The sequence below is a fragment of the Leptonychotes weddellii genome, chromosome 7 (assembly GCF_054177405.1).
Source record: "Leptonychotes weddellii isolate Sample4059 chromosome 7, ASM5417740v2, whole genome shotgun sequence".
Taxonomy (NCBI): Eukaryota; Metazoa; Chordata; class Mammalia; order Carnivora; family Phocidae; genus Leptonychotes; species Leptonychotes weddellii.
Window position 1 is genome coordinate 56,828,802 of NC_138375.1, and position 25,137 is coordinate 56,853,938.

Genomic DNA, 25,137 nt, shown 5'->3' on the forward strand with positions numbered 1-25,137 from the left:
CTAAATAGGGAGCTTCTATCTGAGGATCCAAAACTTTTGAGTGACCTGAAAAACGTCAGTTTCTTTAAAGGATTTTAGTCTTAAAACATCACCAGGAATGAACTTAAAATGTACAGGGTCTAGATAAAGAAAACTTTAAAATAACATGAAGGACACAGAAGAAGACTTGAACAAATGGAAAGAAAGACCCAAATTCTTGAACCAGAGCAGCCAACAACATGAAGCTGTCAGTCCTCAAAATTAAATTAAAAATTAATGCTCTCTCAAAACATACCCTCATTGTTAAAAAAAACAAAACAAAGTTCATAGGGGAAAAAAAATAATAGCTGGAAGATGCTGGGGGAAAAAAAAGATCGGGCATTTAATCCAAACACATGAAAACACATAAAACTATAAAACTGTCATTTTGGTGCATAAATAGACCAATAGAACAGAATGGAAGGTCTAGAAATAGATTCAAACATAAGAATTTATTAAGGTAAATGTAGCATCCAGAACCAGTGAAAAAAAGATGGATTCTTCAGAAAACAGGATTGGAACAACTGGGAAACTCTGGAGAAAGAAAAGTTGGCTCTGTATCTCATACAATAAGCCAATATATATCTCAAAATGTATAAATGAACAAATAACAGAAGAAATATGGGCAATTCCTTTAAAACCTGTGGGGTGAGGGTAGGGAGGGTTTTCTAACTTGGATCCCAAATCCAGGAGTCATAAATGAAGATTGATAAATTCTATGTAAAATAAAAATTAAAAACTTTTAAGGCCAAAACCATCATAAGAGAAGTCGAAATTCTATAGCCTATGCAAAAAGCACATCTCTAAGGGCTAATCCTCCTAATATATAAAGAGCTCCTGGAAACTGGTATGATAAAGAACCACCACCTAATAGAGAAATGAGCCAAGTAAATACAAATAGCACTCAATCTCATTCATGATAAGAGAAATGCAAATTAAAAGATGGCATTTTTCACTTAATCAAATCGGCAAAAGTCCTAGTATTTGTTAACACAGCACGTTGGCGAGGCCATGGGAAAGCAAGCATTTGTACCGCATTTCTGGAGGAGTATAGATTCATATAACCTCTCTGAAGAGCAATCTGGTAGTATGTACCTAAATTTTAAAAATGCACATATCCTTTGACTAGCCCTTCCGTTTGCACTGGACAAGTCATTCTCTCTGTGCCTATTTCTTTACGTGTAAAATGTGGATAATTCTACCTCATAGGGTTGTCGTGAGAGTCAAGTTAGATGACACACATTAAGAACTTAGTACAAAGTGCCAGGCACATAGGAAGTGCTCCAAAAATGTCAGTCATGTCCTAGCAGCTAATGCCCATTGAGTTCTTAAACACATGCCACATTACTGCACTGTGCTTGGTGCTTTTTCATGTACTACCTCATTTAATCCTCCAGCCAACCCTGTGATTACCACCAGTTAGCCTCAGGATTCTGAGGCACAGAGGTGTGAAGTGGGTTGTCCTGCAGGATTCAAGCAGGGTCGGCTCCCAAGCCTGCAGTACACTCCCTATTAGGTGCAGTGGGATGATAAACACCTTAAGGGGCAGTGTGTGGAGCACTGGAGAAACGCAGATGGGCAAGCTACATAGCCCCAAGTGTACAACACTACCCAAGGGGCCATATTTGGTTTTTGAGGGAAGACATGGCTTTCAGTGAAGGCTCTGCCACTTTCAAGTTGGGTAACCTTGGGGCAGGGTTGTTCAGTTTGGGTTTGTTTCGCTTTGATCTACTCTTAGTCCATCTACTGATCTGTAAAACTGGGGTATTGCCTATTTCAAGTGTGGTTGAAGGGTTAAGAGATACACAGCTAAGCATTCAGGTCTTCATAATTTATGCTTGCTGATGTGAACAAAAGTATATGGGGCGGGAGCAAGAGGGGGGAAGCATCTAAGAAAAGGGAACAGCATATTCCAAAGCTACAGATCCAAAAAGAACTTGAGGAATCCAGGAGAGGGACAGGGTGAGGTGGCTGATGGCTTTGAAGACCAGCTAAGAAACTTTGACTATTTAATAATAAAAATAAAAGAGCCACCATTTGTTGAGGGTCTGCTCTTAATTATTTCCATCAAAACTACTCCAGCGAGGTAGATTTAATAAATCCAACTGTACACAAAAGGAAACTTCCAGGAGCCACAGAAGAGGTGTAGGCAGGGAGGTGACTTGATCAGTTGCGATTTTAGAACCCTTGGACCATGTGTTGAACTGACAAGGGGTGCTCTAAGAGACCTGCCTTGAATTCCATACATTAAAAGTAGTAATAACATTTTTCATTTTTTCATTTGCTCCACAGTTTATATTCACTGTACAACAATGAAAAATATAAGAAAATTTAAAGAAATATAAAAAATTGTTAACTCCACCTTCCAGAGACATCCTAATTGATACTTTCCTTCCAGTCTTTTTTTTTTCCTCTATGCAAAAAATATGTAGTCATTAGAATGGCTCTTAGATAGAAGATGGGGAGAAGCCACTGCAAAAACGCCCTTGATACTCCCTCTCTCTTTCTTCTTCGTTTTCTTAGGACCACACCAAGAAGCGAGGCTGAGTCCAGCCGAGTTCTCAGAAGTCCCTAGGACTTGCCGCCTCTCCCCTCGCTCGCCTCAGGCCGGTCTCTAGAGGGCGCTGCCGAAAGCCCGGGCACGGAAGGAACGCGCGCGGAAACGCGCTTAAATTTGGGCACCCCCGCTTCCCGTAGCCTGCGTCCTCAACATGGCGGCCTCCCAAGATGTCCACGTCCGTATCTGTAACCAAGAGATTATCAAATTCGACCTGGAGGTGAAGGCGCTTATCCAGGTACTAATTCCCGGGACCCCTGCCGGGCTCCAGCAGCCTTAAACCCAGGTTCCGCTGGCTTCCTGTGAGCTTGGCGGTCTCACTCCCGAGCTTTCCCCACTTGGTCAAGTCCCTGAGGTCGTTGGTCCCGCCCCATGGCCGGCTACCCCGTTGTGGTCCCCCTTTGGTCCCGTTTCCTTGACCGTTGGCCCTGATCCTTCATCCACTTGCTGTCGTCTTGCCCTCTTCTGGACACTCCCATGTTCCCTGGTCCCTGACCAGGCTGCCCCTTTGTGGCCCCCATTGGCCCCTCCCGGGCACACTTATCGACTGGGACCGCCACACAACATACCTGTCACCCTGGTTGGCCCCGCCTTCTGACACCGCCCTCCCCACCATTTGGTGGCGCCCTGAGGGGCATTAGCCCCGCCCCCTCCTGGGCAGCTAGTCTGGGTGCGGTGTCCCGTGGTACCAAAGGCCGCCTGACACGGGAAGCACCCGGTGAAATGAACTTAACTTAGACTGTAGTTGTGACTTTGTAAGTGAGGAAATCGGGTAAAGTGCCAAGGCCTGAATCAGAGGGCAGATGGTGGCAAAACTGCGGCCTGACGGGGAAGGTCAGCCTAGAGAGGGACTTAAGGAGTATCTACAACTTCGTTTAACAGATGGGGTAATTGAGATGCTTTGCCTTAAGCCATTTAAGGGCAGAAGGCAGCAGAGCAATAACCAATTGACATAGGCAAGAGTTAGGAATGTAGAAATGGGGTGCCTGGGTGGCTCAGATGGTTAAGCGTCTGCCTTCGGCTCAGGTCATGATCCCAGGGTCCTGGGATCGAGTCCCACATCGGGCTCCCTGCTCCTTGGGAGCCTGCTTCTCTCTCTCTCTCTCTCTCTCTCTCTCTCTGTCTCTTATGAATAAATAAATAAAATCTTTAAAAAAAAAAAAAAAGGAATGTAGAAATGGTTCCTTGAATTTAGCAAAAAGAAACTAGGAGTTTTAAACCTTGGTTTTAGGCAAGTCATTTCCCTTTCCAACAAATGTTAGTACACACTAGATGTAGACTGAGAGTTTGCAACTAGCTGTGGCAAAAAGTGAAGGAAAGTAGGACTTCCCATAGAAACCAGATGCAGAATAAACCAAAGTAGTGCCTTATCATGGTACAAGGGGGTGTGATTTAGCGAGTAAGCCAGAGAACAAGTGAGGAAACTTGATGCAAGCATTTAGACTTCTTCAACTTCACTTCTTCTCCATACACATTGCAAAACTTCTGGGATGAGTCTAGAAAAACAAATTTAGGATTCATACAAATAAAATTGCCTATTTACCTAATCTAAATTGCTTAAGTCCCCTTTTGTACTCTCTCATATTTGGGTTCTCATGGCTGCTAATGAGAAAGATTGATTATATCTAGATTTACTGCACTCTTACTGTGTTCCAGCCCCTCTGCAACATGCTTTACATACATATATGGTCTATGTGGTAGGCAGTGTGATGAGGAAACTGAGACACAGAGAACTCAAGTGACTTTTTGTTACACAGTCAGTAAATTGCTACAGCCAGAATTTGAATCCACATACTCTGGCTCTAGGGCCTGCTCTAAAACCTGACCCCAGTAATTCTGAATGTCCAGAAACAAATTCTAAATTGACTCTTGGACATGTCTATAAACAGTGTGATTTATAACAGATGGTTTGTAAAATCAGATTGAAGTTAACCTTGTCCTTTTCCTATGATGCCAGGAATTGAGTTTGCAAGTTGGAAAGATCTAAAGTTAAAGTATCACTTTTGGATGTCCATTCTTGTTGGACATACAAGCTGCTTTAAGCCTTTTTATACCGACCAGGTGGCGTTTTGTTAAACTTTAGGAACTAGTAAGTCAAGACAGTTGTGTTTCTTTTTATGCTTTTATATTACATGCTCAAAATTAAAGAGGTATGAGAGAAATGTAAATGATAATGTTTTTGCTTGTGTTGCAGAGGTAAGCCGCAAAGATCAGGATGAATTATAGTCAGTAGGCCAGCCTTAGTTGTGGTCTAAGCCAATTCTGTCATTGTACAGATGGTATCATTTCATTCATTGCCTCGAGAAAGGCCCTCTCACCTCTTCGATGTCTCCTAGGATATTCGAGATTGTTCAGGACCATTAAGTGCACTTACTGAACTGAATACTAAAGTGAAAGAGAAGTTTCAGCAGTTGCGGCACAGGATACAGGTGAGTAGCTGCAGAGCTGAGGTGTGGGGAGATTGGGTAACAATGAGGAGGCTCCGTCTTGGGAGTAACCTCCGCTTGAGAGCTGTCCAGGTTTTTTTGTTTTGTTTTGTTTTTTTTAGTAAACGTTTGGACAGTGAGGGTAACTGTACTACCATGCTCTCAAGGTAAAAGTAAGGAACTTTTGAATGTATTGTCAGTGTCTCCTGGGGTTTTTTTCATGCTCTGCTTTGCCTAGCGTCTTCCTCCCTGTTTCTGAGGTCTCCAATCACTTCATATGCACATATAGCACTCCTGAATCCAACTAAGGTGTATGTGCTCTCTCAAAAACCACCGGAGTGGGCGCCTGGGTGGCTCAGTTGGTTAAGCGACTGCCTTCGGCTCAGGTCATGATCCTGGAGTCTCAGGATCGAGTCCCGCATCGGGCTCCCTGCTCAGCAGGGAGTCTGCTTCTCCCTCTGACCCTCCCCCCTCTTGTGCTCTCTCTCATTCTCTCTCTCTCAAATAAATAAATAAAATCTTTAAAAAAAATAAATAAATAAAACCCCTGGAGTGAGAAGTATCCATTTGCATAGCCTGTTTCTGCTGCTGTGCCCTAGTGAGAATAAGATGGGTGCGTGGATCTGCCCATCCCTGAGTGGGTCTGGGGGCACCCGGTCTCACTGCTTGTGGTCCTGGGATTTAAAGACCTGTGCTTTTCCTGTGATGTGGCCCCAGATGCCAGCCAACAACCTTGTTGTTTAACAGAAGACAGTCTGTTTCCAAAGCTGGAAGAAAAACTGGCTATTCAGAAATAGTATGTCTGGGTCCTGTGTGTTGCCTTCCTAAGGAATTTTCAAGGCAGTTGTGAAAATAAGCAGTTTTTGTCATAAAAATTCACTTTAGAATTTTAACAATGTCACTGAACCTAGCTGATCTTTTTGCCTCCATTTCTAGCACTGATTTAATCATTTAATTTTTTATTTTTGAAAGGCTATTACTTTCATATATATATATATATGAATGTATGTTTGTAAATATGGGCACATAGTGGGGCGCCTGGGTGGCTCAGTCGTTAAGCACCTGCCTTTGGCTCAGGTCATGATCCCAGGGTCCTGGGATCGAGCCCCTCATCGGGCTCCCTGCTCAGCAGGAAGCCTGCTTCTCCCTCTCCCACTCACCCTGCTTGTGTTCCTGCTCTCACTATCTCTCTCTGTCAAATAAATAAAATCTTTAAAAAAAAAAAAAATATGGGCACACAGTGAAACCTTCAAATTGTTTGCTACCAGTCAATAATGAAATAGGTACAGGGATTGAGAGTGAGCATTTAGACGTGTAGCAGTTTGATATTTCCATGATATCTCCAAGTGGGACCAGGGGGCTCCTCTTTAGTAATTTTTTATTCCCTTTCATTCCAGGCGTGCCCTAGATTATAGGAGTGAATCTCCCATTCCAGGGCAGCCATGCATCACTCACAGGTTGACCGCTCTGTCTCTTAGTTCCCTTCTCTCCTTGGGGCCCTGGGGATTATCTCTACTTTCTTGCAAGTCAGTTGTATATTTATAAGGATGTTTGTTCTCTGTTACCTGGCATTCCTAAGTGTTCTCTTTTAGGAGGGTTTTCAAGTGCTATTGTATAACCTGCCTAGAAGAGAAGTGCTCTTTGGTTTTTATATTGGCTTTTAAAATCATTTTAATATAGCGCTCTTTTCCCCCAAAGGAGCTTGAGCAGTCAGCTAAAGAGCAAGACAAAGAGTCGGAGAAGCAAGCTCTGCTCCAGGAAGTGGAGAATCACAAAAAGCAGATGCTCAGGTAGGTGAGGCCTGTGCTGGGTCACTTGCTCCCTGGGAGGCTTGTACAAGGGTTTGCTTAACAAACCTGGCTTAATGATTTAATTGTGTCATTTATACACAGACTGAATGTCCTCTCTAGATCAGTAGTTCTCAAAGCAGGGGCCAGCAGGGGTTGTTGGTAGGTCAAATTGTGTATAGTTTACAAAAGCATATTTACCATTATACTGTATTTTATATTTTTAAGACAAAACCAAAAAATGGTTGCTTTTATAATACAGGGTCCTTTTTCTTTAAGCGTAATTGTTACCAGAGAAAGTCCTACTTAAGATGGACCAAAATTTAGAAAGCTTTGAATGAGACTTTATCTTAAAAAATAAAACCCCCCAAAATGTAAATAAGGTTATGTTATGTTAAATAAAATGGTGGTTATCGTTGTAGCTGTGTGCTAACCTTTGATTATATAATTGAAGTATGTGCTATTTCTGGGTATTGAGTTGGGGGACTTGCCAACAAAATTGTCTGATGGCATGAAACAGTACCTGTCCCTTCACATTTGACTTTTGTATCATAGTCATAAAGAGGTTTGTCGTGGCAAAAATACTTGAGGGCTCCATCAACTCTCCCAATCTTCTGGTAGCCAGGTCATTCTCTTTTGAAGCCCCTGCTAATCATCATCCTCCTGGGTGTTCCCTTCATCCTTGTTAATTGCTCTAATTCTGCCACACCTGTTTTTGTCTGTGGTTTTGCTTCTGATTTGAATAATTCTCCAGCGTCATCCTTGCTGACAGCAGCTGTGTTTATAACACCCAGCTACAGGAGGAGACTGACGAAGATGTGGGCATGGTGGAGGCTAGTTAGTGTAAGTAGGGAGGGATGTGTGAGTGGCGACCAGTGTTAAAGTGCGTGGCTCAGTCATAATATTTTGTGTCGTGATGGCGTTTGCTTCCCTCGGCCACCAAGGATACTCAGATTATGAACACTGAGTCAGGAGGACCCCTTGTATAAAGTATAGTAAGTTACACCAGATAAGATGGGCTGAGCATGGGTTTAAAGTTGAGAATGGCCATTCATGATGTGGAGTTACAGGGGAGAGAGAGAAAACAATAAATGAATACTTCGGCAGTTGTGTGTGAAAGCTGGTTGTGCTTGCCTGGGTTATCGTGCTTATCACACCGTTCAGCAAATATTTGTTTGCTTGTCTTTCTCCCCAATAAATGTGAGCCCCTTGAGGACAGCCACTGTGGCTCACTTATCTCTGTGTCACAAGGCCCAGCAGAACCCTCTTGCTAATAGTTCGAAAATGTAATTGATTCTTTTTAAATATCAGGTGCGAAGTGGCATAGTAGATGCTGTTCCGGTGGCAGCACAGAGGTGCTCTTAGAAAAACACCCTATCAGTTCACGTGCCCTGTGTTTGACTTCGTAAATACCTCAGGGGTTAGCACAGTTGATGTGAGCCAGCTGCCTAAGAGTTCTAGTGCTTGAGTTTGCTTCTCTGAGGGGCCCAATTAACATTTGTTTTTGTTTTTTTTTTTAAAGATTTTATTTATTTATTTGACAGAGAGATAGAAGAGCACAAGCAGAGGGAATGGCAGAGGGAGAAGGAGAAGCAGGCTCTGCACTGAGCAGGGAGCCCGATGCGGGACTCGATCCCCAGGACCCTGGGATCATGACCTGAGCCGAAGGCAGACGCTTAACCATCTGAGCCACCCAGGCGCCCTAACATTTGTATAGTCCATTGACAAAAGCTGCACTGCGAACCCCAGGGAGCTGTTCACCAAATTTGAAGTGTCTCTCATAAGGGAGATCGAGCAAAGAATGTAAATAAATCACATCAAACTGGGCCCTGCTAATACATTGTGTTTATCTTGTTCATGATTGTTCTGGGTGTGTAAAGAACAGCAAATCTTAAAGAAATATTGAGCAAAACCAAAGTGCTGAATCACTATATTGTACACCTGAAACTAATATTACACTGTATGTTATCCGACTGGAATTTAAATAAAAACCTAGGGGCGCCTGGTTGGCTCAGTCGGTTGAGCGTCCAAATCTTGATTTTGACTCAGGTCATGATCCCAGGGTCCTGGGATCAAGCCCTGTGTCAGGCTCTGCACTGAGCATGGAGCCTGCTTGAGATTTTTTTCTCTCTCTCCCTCTGCCTCTCCCCCTGCTCTCTCACTCTCAGGCGTGCTCTCAAAAAAAACAAACAAAAAACTTAAATAAAACTTTCAAAAGAAAAGAAATATTGAGGAAAACTGCCTTTCTATGATTTTTCTACTTCTCATAATACCTATTGATTGGCTAATGGGCCAGAAACTGTTGTTCTAGATACTGGTGATCCAGAAATGAGTAAGACATGGTTCTCAAGAAATGGAACCAACCAGTACACAAGGCAAAGAGCAGGAAAATGTTAGAGATAACTTGACAGAAGAGGGCCTTGTGCGCCCACAGCGAGTTTGAAGTCTGAAGCCATTGCGGGCTGTCAGCACAGAAGTGCTGTGGCCAGACTGCTCCCTCTGGCTGCCCTGGAGGGAGAGGGACAGCTACAGGCAGTAGGGCAGTAGGAGAACGTCCCAGAGGCAGCCTCCAGGGTCCAGACCAGAGGTGTTGTGGCCTGAGCTGGAACAGTTGCTGGGGCAACCAAGAGGTGGAAATGGCGGGTGGTGGAGATGGACACTGTGGGCCACTCCTGGGTGGCCTTCCCCATCACTCCCGTGCCAGAAGGAAGAACTGCTGTGACTTGATCTGACAGAAACTCATGCAAGACCCTTTTGATTCCAGCAATCAGACCTCATGGAGGAAGGCTAATCTCACTTGCAAAATTGCTATCGACAATCTAGAGAAAGCAGAACTTCTCCAGGGAGGAGACCTCTTAAGGCAAAGGTATCTGTCTTTTTGTCTTTCTGGGCCCTGATGTTAGAACAGATAGCAATTGGCAAGGTGCAAAACCCACGTAAGGAACCCCTTCTTGTTTTCAATGTAAAACTGGTACTTTATTATATAGGTAATATTTTTTAAAGTATGAAAGAAAATACATGCTTACTTGTAATAAATTGGTAAAATAAAAATATTAATGACAAAATGAAACCATACTGTCATTGTGTTGTACACATTTGGATACATTGCCTCCTCCCACCATTTTTTTTCACGAAGTCTGAATCATACTGTATATAAAACTTAGCGCCCTGCTGTTCTTCACATAGCATTATAGCACAAATACTTGCTTGTTGCTTTAGAAACTCTTTAAACAAAGGTTTAAGAGTACATAGTATTCCCCTGTATTAGCTAATCCCCTGTTTGTGGGTGTTTACATTTCTAGTTTGTCCGTACTGTAAATAATACACAAGGCCACATCTTAGGACACAAGACTTTGTCCACATTTTGGATATTTCCTTTGGAGAGTTTCCCAGGGATGAGATTATTGGGCCAAAGGCCTAAATGTTTCTAAGGCTCCTAATACGTATTGCCAGATTGCTTTACAGAAGGTAGCAGCAGTTTGCGTTCCTGCTAGGAGTCTTCAGGAGTGTGGTGTCAGCATACCCTTGCCGGTGCTGACTATGATCATTGATACTGAAATCGATTTCATTTTGATAGATTAAAAAAATGGGATCTCATTTGAAGATGGGATTTTCTTGCAGCCAGGCTTTTGTTGACATGCCTCCTCCCACTCTGGACTTTTAGGAAAACCACCAAAGAGAGCCTGGCCCAGACGTCCAGTGCCATCACGGAGAGCCTCATGGGGATCAGCAGGATGATGTCCCAGCAGGTCCAGCAGAGCGAGGAAGCCATGCAGACTCTAGGTAAAGCCGGACCTGGAGTTAGAAGCTTCTCCCAGAGACACCAGCCCCAGAGCCCTTGCCCTGGCACCTGCCGCCAGGCTCTTCCACCTTTGCCCCCTCTCCCTACCCTCATCTCCAAGCTTACTGACTTGTGTGGCTCCTCAGTTCTTCGACAGTGTGGTGTTGCCTAGAGTGGGATGTGTCGCTCTTACTTCTCTTTTTGGTTTTTATTGTTGTACTAAGAAGATCTACACACCCCTGTCAAAATGTTTCCCCAGCAGAAGCACTCCCAGGGTCTCCTGTGAAAAGTAGAGATCCCCAGGCCTTCTCCTGGAGAGTGGGTGCCAGTAGGGCTGGGGGAGGGGCCTGGCAGTCTGTTTTTTTCTCTGGAGTTCTGTGGACCCATGTGGCCAGGCAGGTTGGGGAATCATTGCTTGAGGAGATGTTTAGTATATTGGCTGCTGGTTGGTCTGCTAGGGCCTCAGCTTACGATTATACTCTCCAGTGTTATTTTTACATGAGCTCCTTTTAAAAGATACCATCAGAGGCCACAAAAGAAGCCACTTGAGCATCTGGTTTCTCTAGCAGCTTTCCCATGGTGTCTCCCTTGTAATGTAGAAGAGAATTGGCCCTCTTCAGGGTCCTTTGTATAGGAAAACAAGGAGAGAGTTTACTGTTTGAGACAGTTTTGGAAGATTTCACAGAGACTAAAGCAGAGAGTGTGGTATGCACTTGTCAGCTCATGGCCAGTCTCGTTTCAGCTCCGCCCTTCCTGGGCCTCCATCTGGATTATTTCAAAGCAAATCACAGACATCATCTAAAAATATCTCAATATGTCTCTCTAAAAGATAAGAGACTCTTGAAACAAAAAACAAACAAAACCAAACCACAATACTATTATCACTCTTAAAAAGTATGCATAATTTTGAGCCACTTTTTTTTCAGTGCACTATTCAAACAGGAGGAAGGAAAAGCAAAGCAAGCAACTTGTCCCCAAGGTCAGTCCCTGTGTTTGAAACTTATCTGGGCATTTAGGCTCAGAACCAGCCAGTCACGTCCGCTACATGCGTGCTGGGGGCGGGGCTCAAGCCTTGGGAGAGACCTGGGAGAGTGTGCAAAATAGGAAGCCACCTGGCCTTTGAGTGGAGGGCTTTTCTGCTTTGATGCAGGTGACAGGACGCCTCCCCCCACACACAGTTTATACACACATCAGAAACAGATGAGATCGTTAAGTGGTGAGGAGGGTGCACAGATGCTGATGGCTTCTGGTGTGTTGAGGGCTGTTCTTAGGGCCCATTAGAGAAAACTATTGAAGAAAGAAGAATGCAATTCTTAATCCTTCCCTTAGAGCTCACAAATTCATCTTGATTTAAGAGCCTAATAGGGCTACATGTTTTTTTTAAAAAAGCATATAAGGGATATAATGTCTGGAATTTGCTGGAATTGGGTGGGGTAGTATGGGAACAGGAGCGCCAGGGAGTTGGTGGTTCTTGGGTATGGGTGATGGGCATAGGGCATTTCATGATACTATTCTGTCTACTTTGGTGATGCTTTAAAATTCTCTATCACATCAAGTTTAAAAAGAAAGGCCTGTTAGATTTTTTTGAACTGACTCTTACTTAGGTTTTTGGGATGGAGGTAGGCATGGAGAAAGGGCCAAGAGAGGGATTTTTGTTGTCTGAGTGTTTATTTTTCCCCTTCATCTGTCTTTATATAAATGCTGCTCTGTTACCTCTGGTAATTTCTTTTACTTACTTATTGACTTTTAATTTTAGGAAAAAGTAATATGCATTACATGGTTAAGAAAAAAACCTCTAGGCATGCATTGTCCAATAGAAATAGAATGTGAGCCACATATTTAACTTTAAATTTTCTAGTAGGCACATTAAAAAAGGTAAAAAGAAACCTGTGAATCTGTTTAACCCAATACATATAAAATATTTCCATTTCAATATGTAATATCAAAAACTATTGAGATATTTTACCTTCCTTTTTCTCATACTAAGCCTTGGAAATCATGTATGTATTTTACACCTAGGGACATCTCAGTTTGGTTTAGCCACATATGCATGCTCAAGTGCCATCTGTGTCTAGGGGCTGCCATATTGGACAGTACAGGAGAGACGTAAAAAGATAGCTCTCTCTTCTGACCTCCCTCTGACCTCTGGCCATCAGGTCTACTCCCCAAGGGCAACCACTGTTACCAGTTTCTTTTATATCCTCCTGAGCTCCTCCAAGCACGTATAGCACAAGCAAATTAAATATTGTTTATCCCCCTCTCTTTTACATAAATGGAAATTTTCACATACGCTCTTTCACACCTCACTTTTCCACTTAACAGCACGTTTTATTCTTTGGATGTTCTGATGATGTTAGGCTTTGGGGGAGAATCTTGCCAGGCAGACCTTCTTACCCAAGTGTCAGGCTCAAATACCCATACTCAGAAGTACATTTGACTCCTAGGCACAGGTACCTCCCCTTAGAGTTCATACAGTGGTCAGAGCAAGGTGTGACATCTTTAAAGCTACAGCAGTGTCCCAGGACTGAAGAACTGACGTGTGTGGGGGCTGGTGGCAGGGCCAGCCCAACTTGTTAGGATCCCACCAAGAGCAGATCTGACTCTCAGGGGTCCGGGCAGGGTGCACTTCAGGTGGAAAGTCTTGGTAACTCCTAGCTTCTGCCCCCCCAAAAGACCTCATAGTGCCTGGTCATAATCACCCGGGTTCATTTTGGGGCTGGTAGTTCTTCTCACCAGCACTTGCCTGCTTTGGAAAACTGAGATCCATGGTCAGTAAAGGAACTCTATTCTTTTTTCCCTGGTGATATTCACATTGGAGAACGCCTAGTTGTGGCCCTGTGACATTGTATATAAACAAACCACATCACTCTGAGCTGAATAGGACCTAGGGAGGTACTTTCCTTATAATATCCTTGTTCGTTGCTCCTCTGGTTGTCTCTGCTCACATCTTTGCTTATGGCCGAGGGGAACTTGCTGCAAAGTGCAGTGTTATTTGCTGGTAACCCAGCCAGCAGAGCAAAGTCTTTGGATTTGGTGCTCTACAGTCTCTGAGTCAGGCTCCCTCCCTCTTTTGTTTCAGCCAATTCTTCCCGGACTATCCTGGATGCAAATGAAGAGTTTAAGTCCATGTCAGGGACCATCCAGTTGGGACGGAAGCTTATCACAAAATATAATCGCCGAGAGCTGACGGACAAGCTTCTCATTTTCCTTGCCCTGGCCCTTTTCCTTGCTACGGTCCTCTATATTGTAAAAAAGCGGCTCTTTCCATTTTTGTAAGATCTGGAATTACCAGCTTTTGCCCTTTAAGCTCGTGTCAGGATCTGTCCATGCTCCTGAGGTTTGGCCCCGGCTGCCAAACCAGTGCACACCTCTGCAGACTGTTCCACTTGCTCAGCAGGTGGATTGCAGACCCAGCCCCCCAGCTTTCTGTAGGCAGCTGGTTGGCCTATAAAGGGCGAGTAGAGCAAGGGGAGGCCTGTCATCAGGATACCTGCAGGACACAGGGACTCCAGGAGCCATCACACAGTGCGTGTGGCTGTCACATGGGGCATGCAGAGGCCAGCCTTCAGGATTGGATCCTCCTCTCTCCCCTTCTCCTGCTGTAGCCTTAATGCCAGATCTGGTGGAAGGAAGAGAGAAGTGGGGAGAAGAAGGATAAGGAAAACTCAGGCCCATTCCTTGAATAAACTTGACTCTATTTAATAGAATGAAATGCATGTGGATTTATAAGGTATCCTTCTGGGAATTTGTGACCTGTTTTTGATGTCCAGATTTCTAGAACATCAACTTAGACCATTTATTTGTTCATTCAACAAAGGATTATTAAGCAACAGCCACATGCAATGTCTTATAGACGTTGCTGACCGTTACAAATACTTGGTAAAGCAGCTGTGGTTCCTCCCTCAGGGAGCAAGAAGAACAAGATCTCATAGGCTCTAATAAAGCAAGTTACAAAAAGCCCCCATGGGAGGTGGCTGACACCACATCTGAAAAGGCTCAGGCAGACATCCTTCTCTTTCTGTGTACAGTGGTGGGCCTGGCCTGGGGGTGTGCCGTGTCTTGGGGGCTGGCCCACATCTTTCTCTTTGAGGTCCAGAGCTAAATATAACCATGAGAGCAAGCCTAGTGATAAGCTGAGGCCTGTCTGGGCCTGAGTTCTGTTGAGGCCTAGGGGATACTGGGGCTCAGGCTGGGAGATGTTAGTGTCTCCTTGTGCTGTAGGCCTGGCTGGCCTCATGAAATCCCAGCCTCCCCACTATTTATAGCCCCAGAGGCCCTGGGAGGTGTAATGTGGAGGCAGAGGGGAAAGTGGAAAGAACATGGACTTTGAACCTTGGTTTTGAGCCTTGGCTCTACTACTAAGGGACCATGTGACCATGGGCAAGTTACCTTTTGTCACTGAGCCTCAGTTTCCCCACCTGTAAAGTGGGGGTGATAGTCCATATAGTCATTTGTAGAGTCAATATGAGAATCAAACAAGAATGTACAGTAACAAGTGCAGCTTCTGTCTGACTGGACAGTGGGCTTCCCAAATGGGGCCCCCTCCAGGACTCTGGGCCCTGAGGTTTCCTGCAGCGAACAGGCTTTAATGAAAGCTGGCCTGGGCGTCGGAAGTTGTTAGATCAGCTTGAGCAGAGGGAGGGTGTGAACAGTTACGGCTTCAGTTACAAAGTCCGGATTGTCATGGGACCAAGTGTGTAAGAGATTGGCTGCACACCTCAGACTGAGTAGTTTAATGAACAGGTTCTAAGTTAAAGTGTGTGTGTGTGTACTTGTACACACACACTTCCATATATATATCGTTCTTAAACAATTTCTGGACTGAGAAGACACTCAGTGCAAAATGTGTATGCATGTGTCTTATTTATAGTCAAGTTAAAGCTGAGAATAAAGCACAGATGGGAAATTCCCACTCAGATTCCAGCTGTAAGTGCAGCAGATGGATGTTATCAATTTAGGATTTTCTTGTCTTAACATTTTTCTTTACTACTTCCCACTAATTGTCAACATCCTCCTTACAATATGGGAATGTGTGGGCTCTGTACTCCTTAAAAAAATCTCCCTTTGACTTTATTCTTCTTTAACTTGTTTCCTTCTGCAAATAGGTTGAATTTGAAGTGTCATCAATAGCATTATATCTTGCAGCCCCAGTCAGCCAGCCACCGGGATTCAAAATGATCCCCAGGTGGGCTGGCTGGGCAGAAGCAGCCAGCGCCATGTTCATCCGTGAGGGGGCAGTGTTCACATTTGTTCTGTGATCTTGCTGTGTTTAGGACTCTCCATCAGTCCACATGGAATGTTCTTACGGATTTTTTTTTTTTTTCAGATACCAGACTTTAAAAAAAAAGCCATACAAATGTACAAAGTCCACCTATATAGTTTTTGGGAGATGTTTCATAAATGATTTTAATTCTCACTGTTAACAGTAACGTAAACTTGTATTCTACATTTTGCTTAGATGAAGGTCAAGGAGCTAAAAGGACAGAGCATCTGTCAAGAGGTCGTTCATTCAAGTATTTACTGAGGACCTACTTTGTACCAGGCACTGTGTTAGGTACACTCAGTGAACGAAACAAAGATTCCCTGTTGTCATGGAACTTATAATATGTGGCGGAGGGTGGCCAGATGATAAACAATTAAGATACTAAATAAGTCATTCATTCTGTTAGGAAATAAGCGTCTTAGGGAAAAGTGAAGCTGGCTAATGGAGATCTGGAATATAGGTGAGGGGATAGGTTTGCGGTATTAAGTAGGGTGGTCAGAGCTGGCCTCGTTGAGGAGATAAGATCTGAGCAAAGGCCTGTTGAGGATGGAGACACCATAGCCATGTGGACTGCTGAGGGAGGAGGGTTCCACACAGGGGCCAGCTAGAGCTAGTGCAAAGGCCTACAGTGGGAGCATCTGCGATACTGTGATTTATCGTCAGAAATATATATTTGGTGTCCCTGGTCCTGGCACAGAGCTGCTAAAGCCCTTGGACTTTCCTACAATGAGAGTGATAAAGGTTTCTTTTGTTACCTTCATGAGGCAACTTTTGGAAAGCACTAAGGATGGGACTGGTTGCCAGTGGGCCTCAGAGGAGGGGAGGGGGCTGGAGATTGAGTTCTGTCACCAGTGGCCAGTGATTTAATCAGTCATGCCTGTGTAATGAAGCCTCCACAGAACCCAAAAGGAGGGGCGCCTGGGTGGCTCAGTCGTTAAGCGTCTGCCTTCAGCTCAGGTCATGATCCCAGGGTCCTGGGATCGAGCCCCACATCGGGCTCCCTGCTCGGCGGGAAGCCTGCTTCTCCCTCTCCGACTCCCCCTACTTGTGTTGCCTCTCTCTATCAAATAAATAAATAAAATCTTTAAAACAAAAAAACAGAAGGACTGGATTCAGAGATCTGGGTTGGTGAGCACGTGGAGATTGAGGGAGGGTGGTGCACTTGGAGAGGGCACGGAAGCTTTGCGTTCTTTCCTCATGCCTTTCCCTGGCATCTCTTTCATCTGTCTGTTCCTGAATTATATCCTCTTGTAATAAATTGGCAATCTAGTAAGTAAAATGTTTCCTTCATTTCTGTGAACCTCTTTAGCGAATTAATCAAACCTGAGGAGGAGGTGCTCATGGGAATCTCCCATCTGTGGCCTGCTAGTCAGAAGCCCCTGTGACAATCTAGACTTGTGATGGGCAGCTGAAATGGGGGTGAGGGGTGGGGTCGCAGTTTTGTGGGATTGAGCCTTTAACCTGTGGGATCTGATGACCGTGTGGGTAGTGTCCGAATTGAGTTGAATTATAGGACACCCAGCTAGAACTGATTGTTGGTGTGGGGAAAAAACCCATACATCGGAAATGCATCCATGCATGCACTGGAGCATGACTGATGGGGGAATAGCAAGGAAGCTAGTGTGGTTAGAGCACAGTGTGAGGAGTAGTAGAGAAGTAGCACAGGACATCAGAGTGGGAACAAAATCATGAGAAACCTTGTAGGTCATTGGAATGATTGAGCTTGTACTTTGAGGAACATGGGGAGCCACTGGAGCAGAGGAGTGACTTGATATGACCTACGTGTTGATAACAAAGTGAACAAGACAAGTACAGAGCAGGGTGGCCAGTTGGGAGGACCATTGCAGATGTCCAGGTAGCAGATTGACAGTGGCTTATACCTGGCTGAGCAGTAGAGGTGGTGAGAAGTAGTCATATTCTGGATATATTTTGAAGATAGAACCAATAGGATAAGGTTTCTTGAAGGAATGGGTATCATTCTTGAAGGAATGAGAGCCAAAACTAGGAAATTCCTTTTTTTAAAATGTCCTTTTATTTTTAAGTAATCTGTACACCCAACATGGGGCTTGAACTCACAACCCTGAGATCAAGAGCCGCATGCTCTACCAAGTGAGCCAGCCAGGCACTCCAAAACTATGAAATTCTTGGCCTACGTAACTAAAGGAGGAAAAGATCAGGAGTTGGGTTTTGGCCATGTTGGACTTGAGATGTCTAATTAGACCCCCTAGTCAAGATGCCAGGTACACAGGTGGTTATGTGTGAGTCTGGGGTTTGGGAGAGCAGTCAGGGCTCATGGTATAAATTTGAAAGAGGGCACATAGATGGGATTTAAAGCCATGAGGTTAGATGAGCTCGCCCAGAGATTTGAGTATAGATAAAGAAGAACTCACGACAAAAAAGAGGAGCCAGCACATGAGACTAAGGAGGAATGCCCAGAGACCGAGCCACGGTTACCAGTGAGACTTTTTAGGGAGTCTGTTCTTTTAATCCCCCAAATAGGAGACTTTCTGATCTACAAGAGTCTGTGTTTTTCATCCTTGTCTTCATCGTTGTCATCGTCACTCCCATCATCAAAAGCATCTACTGTTTGTTGAGTTCCGGCTGTGTGCGAGATCCCTGAGGACTGCACATAAATGCAGTTCCCCCTTGCCTTTTAGGACAGCACAGAATGACAGTGGTGCCCGTGCACTGGCTGCCGTAGGGGACCTGTGGAGGGAGGGAGCATTCCTCTGTGACAGGACGGGGAAGGTTGTGCCTTCCCCCTTGAGCCCTGCTCTGTCTTCTCCCCTTTACTGCTCAACTTCTGTGACACGGTCTGTGTCCTCATCACCCACTTCCCGGCCCACTTAAGTCTTATTGCTGCGACGGTCCCACTCTCTCATAAACAAGCCTCCCTGGGGTCATCAGTTACCTCCGGGCTGTTCATCTGAAGGATGTCTGCCCCACCTACCTCATCCTTAGCAGTTGTTGACCATGGTGGGCATTGTTCCTCCCAGAAACCTGTTTCTGTGATACCACACTCTAGGTTTTCCTCTTGTTCTCTGGCAACTCCTGCTCACTCTTCTTTCTTCATCTTCTCTTCAGCCTTAAGTGCTGGCTTACCAGAGCTTCTTCCCTCTTCTCCTTCTATGTATTCCCTCACAGGCAAGGTCATCCTTATCCACCACCCCCCAGCCCAGTTTAACAATCATCTAGAGAATAACTATCAATAATTTCAAATTTCTGTCTCCATGACAGACTCTCAGGTGAGGTCCAGATCTCTATCATCTCCAACCTTCTAGCATTTCCATTCACATGTCTCTGTTTCTGAGACTCCTCCACTTCGGGAGGGACCTCTCCCTCCCAGGCGGGCCTGGTTCTTCTCCAGCTTCCCTGTCTTCCCTGACACACCTCATTTCCCCTCCCGGGCTTCCTTTTCCCTTCACCAGGCCCATCTGCTTCACACCTCTTGCCACCAGCCCAAGAGATGAGACTTCATTCAACGGTCAATATTGTTCTGAAGGAAGGCAGATACATTGTGTTAGTGAATTTAGGAGGTCAGAAGGCTCTGCTGGAGGCAATTTGGCAGGGTGACCCAATTTGGATATTTTTCTAAGGAAAAAAAGATAGTTAAAAAAAAAAGATAGTTAAAATGTAAAATAAGCTTCCTTTTCTTCCTTGACTAATGGTGGTCTCCCCTGGGGCCCTGCCTGAGGGTTTGCCCAACCTGTGTTTCTTCCCTAAACAAGGGCAGAATAAAAATAGCTGGGGGCTAATCTAAGAGATACCAGCCAGGAGTCTCAGCAGTTGTCAGGAATGAAGGGCTGCAGGCTGGGATGAGGGGAGGGGATGGGTGTTATCTACCCCACCAACCGCCCCCCCACCCCAGTCCCCAACAGCAGAGCCCCAGGGCCCGTGGTATTGGTCAACTTGCATTTTCAACGGCCCTACAGTGCACAGGGCCCCAAATCTGCCCTTTGGTGACAGAGGGGCCTGGGTTCTAACTGTAGTCTTCCTGGCCACATGCCCCTGGGCTGGGATTGCCCCTCTGTTGTTTCCTCATCTGGAACACAGGGATACCCAACAGCATTGACCTCTTAGGGGTGCTGGGAGATTAAAGGACAAAAGTCACCCAAGAACTCACACAGTGGAGCTCACAGTCACCCTGATGGCCATTGCATTTATTACCAGAAAAACGTGGAATGACCTCATTCCCTTTTCTCTTTGGAGCTTTATTTTGGGGGAAATGGTGGTTAGGTGAAGAGGATGCTGGGATTGGCAAGGAATCAGGCCCAAGGATGGAGCAGAGTTTCTCGGATGCTAGAGAGCTGAATGGGACAAAGCAGGTGGTGGAAAATTGGCCATCTTTCTCAAAACATCCAAAAAAAAAAAAAAAAAGTCAATGGGAAGAATTAGCTCAATGTAAAATGTTCTGTTTATTATTATTAAATCTTTGCTCTTCTCTCCCTGCCCCCGCAATCTTGTTCACTGGCAAAGAATGCTCCTGGGTAAAATGAATCCATAAAGTAACAAATGAATATGGACTGGAAAATGAAGAAATGGTCACTCAGTTTTAATCTGACAGCTTGACTGGTATGAACGACAGGAGGGCTCCTAACAGAAATGTCACAGTTTCTGAGAAAGGAGTTCTTAGTTTGCAAGAGATGGCTCTGCCATTGCATTCTCTGCCACTACCTGACCAGGTTTGCCCACCAGTGGATTCAAGGACTGAGGGGAGGTGCGTTCTTAGACTCTGCAATCTCCTGGCTGCCTTGCTGAAATGACCTCAACCCACTCCACCCCCAGTCCATTCCAGATTCGTACTGCATGTGTTCTTTGGCTACACTCTGCTGGGCACTAAGGACAGAAGAGGAGGATTGTCCCTGCCTTGCAGAGCCCACAGCCTATTGGAGACAGAGCCAGAGCTAGATAGTTACCCCAGAGGGTGGTAAGTGTCCTAAAGGGAGCCACAGGGGCCCTGGGGAGCACAAAGTGACAACTCCTTTAGACTGCTTAGAAGCAGCAAATGGTAGTCAAAATAAAATTAATGATAAGCAATTATAATGAGGTCCAAAAGCAGTGCTTGGTGAGGTGTTCAGGAGGTGATGATGTTAATAAATTTATTGAGTGCTTACTATGTGCCAGGCACTGTGCATTAATTCACTTAATCCAGGAATTCTACCAAAAGTTAATGTTATTCCAGCTGAGGCAGCTGAGACCCAGAAAGGTCCAGAAACATACCCATGGTCACACAGTTAGCTAGTAACTGGTAGAACTAGGGTTCAAACCCAGACAGTTAGGCTCAAGAGTCTCTGGACTGCTCCCAACAGTAGGAATAATAGAGGCCAACAAAGTTCTGGGGGCAGAGGCATCCTCCATGCAGACCCCACCCAGCAACCCATAATGATCTAAAGGGGAGGGTAGAGATGGAGGAGTTGAGGGTGCAGGGTTAGCAGATCCCTTTGTGAGGGTGCCTGCTGAGCTTGGTCAGCACTGGAGGTTCAGGAACGGGAAGTCACATAGGCAAAAGAAAGAATTCACTGGCTTGTGTAATGGTAAGTGGCTTTAGACACAGCTGGATCCAGGTGCTCTAACAAAGATGTTAGAAACTGGTCTCCTTTGGTCTCTCCCCTATTTCCCTCCACTTGGCTTTCTTCTGAGGTGGACTCTGACCAGGTAGCAGGTTTCCCCCTTCCCCATGGGCAGCTTCAGACTTACATCCACCTAGCTTGGAGTTTCTGAAGAAAGAGCCTTTTCCTTAAGAGTTCCTGAAAATCCCTCGCTGAGTCCCTGTGGCCAGGGGGCCAGGATGTCCTGATTGGTGAGGCCCTGGTCACACGGCCAGCATGGGCGTGGAATCAGCCCCGCTTGGACCAACCGCAGAGTGGAAAGTGGGAGGAGGTGGTTCCTTGAAGGAAATAAGAGCAGCTGGGCTGCGTTTTTGCCAGTGTAGTGGTCACGGCGCGGCTTATTTCCTCTGTAGGAAGAAGCATACTTTTAACAGCGGATTCTCTTATTAGGAAAGATCTGTTCATTGTAGGAAAATTAGAAAACATATTTAAGCCACACAAACTCCTCCTTCCAAAGATACTAATTTATAGTCTCATCTAGAGAGAATTGCTGGAAACATTTGGGAGTGGATGCTGTATCTTTTTTTCTTTCTTCTTTTCTACCTCCAACATATATGGGATCATGTTGTATATCCTGGTTTGTTTGTTTTTACTTTAAAAAATAGTTGATCAAGATATAATTTATAATAAACTGCACATAATTAAACTGTATAATTTGATGATGTTTGTCATGTGTACCACACAATCAGGGTAATGAGCATATTCAGCACCCCCCACAATGTTCTGGTGACCCTTCGTAATCTTTAGTATATGTGCTGCAGAAGGGAGCACATGCTCCTTTGTAGTCGTTTGCCGCCATTGCTCCCGTACTTTCTCCAGATGACTACTGATCTGCTTTCTATCACTATAGACTAGATTGTACTTTTCATCACATTTTATAAATGGGTCATATCATATATACTATTTGGGGGGTGTGGCTTTTTTCACTCGGTGTGATTATGGACCTTTTACCTCAGTATAGTTATTTTGCGGTTCATTTGTATTGCTAAATGTGTCGATAGTTCCTTTTTATTGTTGAGTACTACTTTATTATATGGACATATCACAGTTTGTTTATCCGCACTGGATAGTGGACTTGCACACCCATGTTCATAGCAGCATTATTCACAGAAGCCTAAATGTGGAACTAACCCAGGTGTCCCATCAATGGATGAATGGGTAAACCAAATATGGTTATACATACAATGGAATATTACTAAGCCTTAAAAAGGAATGAAATTCTGCCACACACTACATGGATGACATACTTTGACGACATTATACTAAGTGAAATAAGCCACACATGAGAGGACAAATATTGTATGATCTCACTTATACAAGGTACCTTTTATAGTCAAATTCATAGTGACAAAGTAGAAGGGTGCTGCTGTTGGGGGAGGGGAGAATGAGAAGGGACAATGGGGAGTTACAGTTTAGTGTTTAATGGGGACGGAGTTTCCATTTAGGGTGATTCAGTTTAGGAAAAGTTCTGGAGATGGATGGTGGTGATGATCATACAATAGTGTGAATGTGTTTAATGCCACTGAATTGTATACTCAACAGGGGTTAAAATGATAAATTTTGTGTTATGTATATTTTACCACAAAAAAAATTGTTTTAAAGGAGAGGGTGGATTTCCTGGCAACCCACTGGAGTGGCTCCAGATCTGAAGGAGAGCTGTCGGAGCCTGGGCAGCTCTGGGACTGAGTCCTGAACAAGTCCCGACTCCAAGCACTCGTGGTCCTAGCACTGTGCCCGTGCTGCCTCCCATCTCTGCTCTTCTTTGCAAGGCGTCATCCTCTCAGCCTCTTCTCGGTGGGACATGTGACCACTCGCTGCTCTGGGATTTAAGAAGACAGAACTTTCCCACATTTAGTAAGAAGGATACTAGGGAAGGATTCATGGAACGCAGACACCGGAAACCTCAAAGTCATGTTCAAAACTCCCTTTTTCATCCCCATATTATCACCTCCAAGGGTGTGGCCATTCTTTTCCATAGTGAACTTTCCTATGGTTCTCCCTTTTCCTACTGCCCCAATTGGACTTGGGCTGGCTTATTGCAATAACTTTTTGGTTTTTTTTTTGAGGGGGGTCAGGGGCAGAGAGAGAGGGAATCTTAAGTAGGCTCCAGGCCAGTGCAGAGCCTGACCGGGGGTTCGATCTCCATCTCACGATCCTGAGATCATGACCTGAGCTGCAATCAAGAGTCAGATGCTTAATTGAGCCACCCAGGCACCCCACGCAATAACTTTCTGAATGGTCTCCCTACCCTAGGCTCTGAGGGATGGGCTTATTTAAGGTGAAGAAACTTAGCACATTTCAAGACTGTGAGGGTGAATGGAGAGGAAGGTAGGCAAGGTCATGGGGGAGGTGAGGGGAGAGGGTTCACCTTGGGAAAGGGTTTCGTGTTCCACTGTAAGAACATTTGGAGAGAGTGTGTGTATGTGTGGAGACCTCTGCTGTCTTTGGTTTCTCTTTCCTGAGGGTTCAAGGTGGGGTTAGGGGTGCTGAGAAGATGGACAAGACAGAGACTCATGGGGTGGTAGGTAGGATGGCTGGTAGTGTTGGAGCTTTGCGGAGGTTCTGGGAACTTTGGGTCAGGAAACCGCTGTGCAATCACTTTAAAAGATGTTTGCAAATTTCTTGACATTCTTTCCATCAAAAGGTGTAGTCTAAGTCCTCTCCCCTTGACTATGGGCTGACTTTCATGATGTGCTTCTAATAACAGACTGTAGTGGAAATGATGCTGTGTGACATCTGAGACTAGATCATAAAACAATATAGCATCCATCTGGCTCTCTCTCGGGACACTCACCCTTAGAACCCAGCCACCATGCTGTGAAGATGCCCAGGCCAAACAGGGAGGCCACTTGCTAGTGTTGGAGCCCAGCTGAGGTCTCTGCTGACAACCAGCGTCAAATGCCAGGCGTGGGAATGATGGGGACTTCAAAATGACTCCGGCACCAGCTACCATCTGACTGCAACTGCATGAGCATGAGAGGCCCCAAGGAAGAAACGTTGGGCTGAACCCCACGATCCCCAGAACCATGAGACAAAATAACAATGGCCACGTGTTGTCGTTTTGCGCCCCCGTGTATTGTGATTTGTCACACAGCAGTAGATAGCTGGAACATGCTGCCAGACTGCCCTCAGAACATCAGTTCCTGTGGTTGACATTGTCCTTATCGAATGAACATTCATTTTTTGATGGTAAAGTGATTCATTTGATGGTAAAAGCGATACAGGGTCATGTGAGAAAATTTGGAAAACACTGACAAATTCAAAGAGGAAAAAATTACCTGAAACCTACTACCCAAGATAATCCCTAGCACACAACAGGCACTCAATAAATATTTACTGAGGAAGTGAATGACCTGATGACTTGCCCCCCTGCCCCCGCATCCATTTTTGGGCATTTAGGTTGTTTGCAGGTTTTTAGAATGGTAGGTTTTTGATCTCTGGAATTCACTGTGCTGAGCAAGATGGAAGCAGGACATGGTGAATCAGTTGGGCAAGCCATTTTAAGGTTTGCAACCTTAACATTTGTCTTTCCCAGGTAGAAAAGCATTTCCTGGAACCTTCAGGAACCTTCCCCCCATCTGGGGCATTTACTCACCCCAGCTCAGAAAAGAGATCGCAAACATCTCCCTTCTGGAAAATGGACTTACATAGGAAGGTGAGCTTTCAGGATAATATTTATGTCCATCTTTCAGTCGT

The 25,137-nt window shown here is 44.9% G+C and overlaps 1 protein-coding gene across 4 annotated transcripts; it reads left to right on the plus strand.

Moving 5' to 3' along the window:
* Positions 1 to 2,581: 2,581 nt before the first annotated feature.
* BNIP1 (BCL2 interacting protein 1) lies at positions 2,582 to 25,137 on the plus strand. 4 transcript variants are annotated; one of them, XM_081826338.1, is made up of 7 exons: positions 2,584 to 2,813; positions 4,912 to 5,004; positions 6,700 to 6,791; positions 9,553 to 9,654; positions 10,453 to 10,571; positions 11,496 to 11,548; positions 13,649 to 22,095. In XM_081826338.1, exons 1-7 carry the CDS (start codon positions 2,730 to 2,732, stop codon positions 13,754 to 13,756), a joined length of 651 nt encoding a protein of 216 aa, XP_081682464.1. In that variant the 5' UTR covers positions 2,584 to 2,729; the 3' UTR covers positions 13,757 to 22,095. The 4 variants fall into 4 exon arrangements, 3 of the variants coding, with proteins under 3 accessions (XP_081682465.1, XP_081682464.1, XP_081682463.1); XM_081826339.1 differs by lacking the exons at positions 11,496 to 11,548; positions 13,649 to 22,095 and adding an exon at positions 24,977 to 25,137 and having other exon boundaries at positions 2,582 to 2,813; XR_014146983.1 differs by having other exon boundaries at positions 10,453 to 11,548; positions 13,649 to 13,806.